Raw genomic sequence first — 6251 nt, forward strand, 5'->3', positions numbered from 1 at the left:
TTTCAAATTAAAATATTATTTCATCCCACTAAATCCAAAAAATAAAAAAAAAGTCGAGCCACAGTTTCAAAACCTCAAATCATTCTCATTTTTTCACCCCAAAACTTCAGAGCATGCTATCTAGAAGTCCCAGCTTCGACCAGGAACAGAATCTAAATAAAAAAGACATGGTCTCTCTCACATGAAAACGTTTACAGAAGCATCCATGCCTTGGGACACCATCTAACCTAAGCCACAAGAGTGCTGGCGGTGGTAGATTCACTGCAGGCAGAAAAAGAGCAAATTGTCACACTCACTGTTAAGTAAATTTCCAGAAATCAAATCAACAAAGAAAAAAAAATGGGGTGCATGAGATGTTATCTATCTGGTGAGCACATGTTTCGGGAGGCAAGAAAATAAAAACATGAAAGGATGCACCAAGGCCCCATGAACTAGAGAAATTAAGGATAGATGAACAGCAGAACAATGCCAAACAACATTGACGAAGGTATCTACCACCAGATAATGACTTATTCACAAACAGAATATCCGGGTAATAATCCCCATATCCCATATCAAGGACTTAAAAAAAGAAGGCCATTGTAAATCAAACTTAGCCGAGGAGACGTCAAAGTCAGGCTGGCAATTGGCTGGGGTTGGGCTGAGCTAAAAACTCAATTGTATGAATAGGTGCCACACCGAGCATTTGAAAAATTCAGGTTCAAGTCTTTCTAGGCCCACTGCCCACCAGTTGCCACTCCTAGTTGCCAGTTTCCAGGTGGATTGCCTCTCTTGCAAACTTACTATAAGGACGATAAGCCCACTCACACCTGCCTTTTTTTTTCATGGCTAACAAAATTGTTGCGCTCAACCCTACTTCTCGGGTTTGACAGGATCTCTAAGTGTTTGTTTTATATGAATGCATCATGCAGTACAGTAGCCACCAATCTTGTCAAAATTGTTATCATATCGCAAATCCTAATAGGGATTGAGCTGTATTGAATCAAAGATACAAAATCACAAATCGTACATTTTTAAAAATGATTTTCTTTAAAAGTTGAAAAAAATATTTTATATGTATCGGAAAAATAAAATTAAAAATCATCCATCCCCCTTTCACCATCAATATGCACCAAGTTATATCAGGTCATTATAGTGTTAAAGGATTCGTATCTTTCCCCTTTTTTGTCTTCCAAGAAAATTCCCTTAAAAAACATGCGAAGATCCTTTAATAATTTATGTTCTTGTTACCTTTCTTGAATGTAGAAGCCTGTTGGAAAAGTGGCATTTGATTTTGTAGACCAATGAAAACACTTGTTTTGATTTCTAACCATCATTACCACAATACATACAAGTCAACACAATCAAAACCATTCATAATTGGTAAGTCATATATCAATTTGGTGCTTCAACTGGTTAAGTAGGAAATCATTTAAAAAAAAGATCCATGATTTAATATTGAAGAGAATATATATCATTTAATCTCTTATAAAGAATAAGATAAATTAGTTTACCTTTTCTAAATGATTCTTAAATGGCCCACCAATTTAAAAACATAAAAATGAAAGCCAACTGAAGCCTAAAATAGAAGAGAACTAGTATAATTTGAATCATAAATCATGGGATTTAAATCATGGAATCCTAGGATTCATATAAAAAGGGATTCAAGGTGGGATTCAAATCATTTTGCTTAAGATTTGACTAAAATCATAAATTGTAAATAGTAGGATTTTGACAACACTGGTAGTCACATGAATCAATTATGAAAACAAAGAATTAACCTCAATATCATTTTTTTACACATGATCCATCCATAGCAATGGGCAGACTGACTTCCAGAGATCATCCCAGGGTAACTATTATTGTTGAATTAGCTATCATCCTCGTCATGTTTATAGCTCATTCAACCCTTGCTCTGACATCATCTATATAATACTATGAACTCTCATAAGGCAGGACATGAAAAGAATAAACTCAAATGTGATCGGATCAGTGTATTCAAAGGCATTAGGCATACTCAACGAGCAAGACCCATGGAACATTGAGTAGCAAGCCTGGAAACTCTAGATTCAATCTCTTACTGAAAGTGTTTTATATTACATCCAGAAAAATATATTTTAAGTTCTTAACTCTCCAGAAGAAAAGTAGCATATGTTGACTACTAAAAAGTTTTAGCTTTGAACTACTTTCAATATAATGAAATATTTTTAATGAGCTTCAAAGCAGAGTTTCATATAGACTTCACTCCTCAAAACTCGCATCCATTCAGATGCAAATTCGTGTATGAAATGAAATGAATCACATAATAGAGAGGGTGTTTGCACAGGAAAAATCTAAAATACAGATATGAAACCCCCCCTAGAACAAGGTATACAATTCCAATAATGATACCATTACAATACGGACCATAATGGCCCCACGTGTAATGGACTTTTTTTCACATTACAGGCCATTTTTTCTATAATGCATAACAGTGGCCACCATTACTGTTATGTAACTGCCATTACCTAACCATTGTTGGATACCTTGCCTAGAAATCTGATAACATGGGAAAACTGTGGAAGTGTTGAGAGGTCAACGTTCAATTTCTGTTATTTGTTTTGTAAGGTTGATTTCCATGGAAATATTGAAGGTTCAGTGCTCAACAGCGAGAGGCTTATCTCATTATGGTGGAAATACCTATGGATTAGCTTTTTGGGAAGAATTCAACTTACTCATTTTCTGAGGAAAAATTGTAATAATGACAGTCAATTTCTGTGGCTACTTCTTACAGCACAAACAGCAAAGAAAAACACCATTTCTGTGGAAACAAATTTTATTTCCTACCATTTCCAGCTTCTCAAACAGCCCCTAAGCAACCTTGTGATACATAATCAATTAATCACTTAATTCAGACCACCCAAACAATTCAAAACATGATTTGTGATTCTAGAGGGCTCATAAACATTGCTACAACTCTTTAATATTCAATGATGAATTTAAAAATTCCTATCAGAAATTGTAGATTTCCAAGAAAATAGTTTTCTATCTCAAGAATATCACCAGGTTTAAATCATCATCAAGGAAATCAATTTAGTGATCCTAAATATATGGGAAATTGCTAGGAATGTATACGAGGAAATTCATTGGGGAAAAAAAAAGTACCTCCACGAGCCCTAGCATTTGATCCCAAATGCAAGGACAACAAGTTTAAGAGGGAGGGTTTCATATGACCATCTAACTAACTGCAACCTTAAAATGACCAAAAACTGTTCTTTCTGAGGTGTAAACATGTTTAAAGGGTTTCATTTGACCATCTAACTAACTGCACCCTTAAACGTGTGCTTTCCACATTAGCACCTAGGTGCATATGCATAACTAGTGTATGTGTCTCATCTGGTGCCAAGGCAAGACACTTAAATGCCAAATGTCTCAGGTATGCACAGTCCAGAAGAATATGAATAATTCGAAAAATCTGAACTAGTGTCCTCTTTAAGCAATCCAACTCTCTGTTACTAAGTAAAAACATTCTGCAACATCCTAAGGATGAGTTTACTCGAGACTTGGACCTATAAGGCGTTGCTTCAGTAATCTCTCAAAGCTAAATGTAAATAAAGTTGGGTTAATAACCTTGGGGTAGATAAATCTGCAATAGGTGCACTTAAGGTTACGTTGTATGTGGGGGAGGGGGAGCAACCCAACAAAACCAGGCATGTTTAGAAATACTCCCATAACAGCCAACTTCACCTCAAAATTCTAAAATCACTACGCCGCAGTTGACACCGAAAACTACCATATGAACTGTACCATGATTCTACCAAACACCAAAAAACAATAAGAACAAAATGTGAAAGCTTGCCCACACTTCTGTTGACAACTGAACCATAAGCTTACAACACATTAAAAAACAAAAGCAAACATGATCCATCAAAGCTTTCGAAAACATCCTACGTGGAGAAAATGAAACATCGACCATCCAACATTATGTCCAAGGGTGGGCTGCAAATGTAAGGCAGATGCAACTTTACAGTCAATAAGAAAGTTGGTTATGATTCCAGAATTGCTCCACGCCTATGAAATCTAAGTCTTGTACCGTCCATGAAAATAACAACAAAAATAATTTCATTGCTTGCAGAGGCGCCTAATTCTGTATGAAGCCCAAAGTCTGTTGATCGAGATTTTGATCTGCAGGGCACACTGGATGTAGTGCTCCAAAAAACCTCTTATATCAATAAGAAATCCTAGCCATCAATCAGGGGCAACAATGGTTGACATCCATTGTAAATTTTCTAAAAGGTCAAAAGGTTAGAATATTTCAATCTCTGAAAATTTTTTACGGGGCCTTCCCCCATCGATGGTGTGCCCATCAGATCAACAGTCTAGATCACCAAACCATGGGCAACGCGTGCAATCAATTGACGTCCGAGAAATGCATACATTAGCTGAGACAAGGATCCAACCATTCTAGATACAATTCCACACTACAAACACATAATTTCCACTCTGAACTATTTATCTAACCGCATCTACAGTACAAGAGAATCAAAGAAGCATTAAAACAACCATCATGAAATGGCAGATTAACTAGCCACATATAAGATTCAGTGCCAGACAGAAGCCAGAATTACAAAAGGAAAGAATATCATAGAAAGGAAAAGAAGATAAAAAATCGAGATATCAGTGAACTCACTATTTCCAGACGGGGGGAAGCTTCTTGGTCCGCTTGTAATAGCGGGCCAAGCGATGGATCCTGCTCTCAACAAGGATCAACCTGAACTTAGAATCCTTGTCCTTCCTGTTCCTCTCCAGATGCTTCCGGATCGCCACCGCCTTCTTTATAAGGTGATACAAATCCTCCGGAATCTCCGGACCAAGCCCTACAATTAAAAAATATATATACAATAAAAATTTTAAAAAAATTAAAAAAGAAAAACTGCATTGCAACAACGGAATGCAATACAGAGAAACTGAAGACGAGAAGCTCCGTACATACCGTGAGCTTTGAGAATGCGAAGGATTTTGCTTCCGGTCACGCTCTTCACCTGAGCAATACCGTGTGAGTCACGGAGGATGACGCCGATCTGAGATGGCGTCAATCCCTTCTTCGCAAACTTGCAGATGTTCTCCTCAACCTAAAAAAGACAATGGATAAATCACGACCGTTGAATACAAATGAAACACAAATAGATAGAGAGATATCTTATCCTCGACCTTAAAAAAAAAAAAAACGAAATCGGATAAAACAGGACCGTTGAAAGCAAACGAAATATAGATAAAGGAGGGATTTCTTACGTCCTGGGAGGAGATCTTCAGCCAACTAGGAGGGGTCCTCTTGTACGGCAAAGCCGAAGAGGAGATACCTTTTCTGCAGGGGGGATTAAAAAAAACAAAGAACAAAAGTTCAGAGAGATTGTAGACAATGGAGGAGATTTTGGGGAATTTTTGCAGATAAGCGTGGAATAGGAAGAAGAAGAAGTAGAGATTACCCGCGACTGTGCATACGCCCCATGGTTGCGTCGGAGGTGCGACGCGCTCTCTTTGCCGCTTCTTCCTCTCCTCAGCTCTCTCTGTCGCGAGCGCCAGCAAACCCTAGCTCCGGAAAAACCCTGGTTAGGATTTTATATTGCCACTCTAGGTCTTCATCAGTCCCCGTGTTTTCAGTTTATTCCATTGGTGTCCCTTCTTGGATCAAACGTAGGGTCTCTGATGGGCTAAGATGCCCGTCCGGCCCAAGCCCGCTGACTTAGGCTACGGATTAATCTCCCCACTGGGGGCCCGAGTTTTAGGGCCAATATCGGGTTAGAACCGTGCTTTCATCTTTCCAATACTCCGGAACGAAGGATTGACCGGTCTGTCGTTGGACGGGTCCCAGGTAAAATATAATATCAGCCCACAGGCGTTTACGAACAGTTCAAAATCCAGAACATTGAGAGCCCTGTCAACAGGTCCAAATTTATTTAGCATGGCTAGGATGGGTATCTGGTACGTGTGGCACCTAGGGCTGAAAGTTGGATGGGTTGAACCTGACCGACCGGTGACTGACCCGGCATTGGGTTGGACTTGCACAGGATGTATCGCGTCCGATCTCAGGCTTGGGCTATACAAACACCAACACGATAAAACTTGAGTTAGGTTTGGGTTAAGGTCTTGGGTTGCCCTACCCAACCCAAACTCGGCCAATATATAAGTTACTTATAAATTATAGTTGAGTATGGATTCTATGTATTGAAGACATAGGAAATTCCGGTGCTATCGGGTCTCATTGGTCCACATCATTTCCAATGGCTCAAGCT

At 38.6% G+C, this 6251-nt stretch overlaps 1 protein-coding gene across 1 annotated transcript; it reads right to left on the bottom strand.

The window, feature by feature from the left end:
* Window positions 1-5605, bottom strand: LOC131233376 (small ribosomal subunit protein uS15). The gene is made up of 5 exons (XM_058230065.1): window positions 5445-5605; window positions 5251-5323; window positions 4952-5090; window positions 4649-4835; window positions 1-261 (listed from the first exon to the last, which is right to left on the bottom strand). Exons 1-5 carry the CDS (start codon window positions 5465-5467, stop codon window positions 228-230), a joined length of 456 nt encoding a protein of 151 aa, XP_058086048.1. The 5' UTR covers window positions 5468-5605; the 3' UTR covers window positions 1-227.
* Between the last annotated feature and the right edge of the window lie 646 nt (window positions 5606-6251).

The sequence above is a fragment of the Magnolia sinica genome, chromosome 18, assembly GCF_029962835.1.
Source record: "Magnolia sinica isolate HGM2019 chromosome 18, MsV1, whole genome shotgun sequence".
NCBI lineage: Eukaryota > Viridiplantae > Streptophyta > Magnoliopsida > Magnoliales > Magnoliaceae > Magnolia > Magnolia sinica.

Bases quoted from the DNA above. Each gene is read 5' to 3' on its own strand.
- LOC131233376 (XM_058230065.1), bottom strand. From the start codon at position 5,467: ATGGGGCGTATGCACAGTCGCGG. The intron at 5,324-5,444 runs GTAATCTCTACT...TCCCCCCTGCAG, and splicing joins GGGCGTATGCACAGTCGCGG to AAAAGGTATCTCCTCTTCGG. The intron at 262-4,648 runs GTGAGTTCACTG...TTCTGCCTGCAG, and splicing joins CTTCCCCCCGTCTGGAAATA to TGAATCTACCACCGCCAGCA.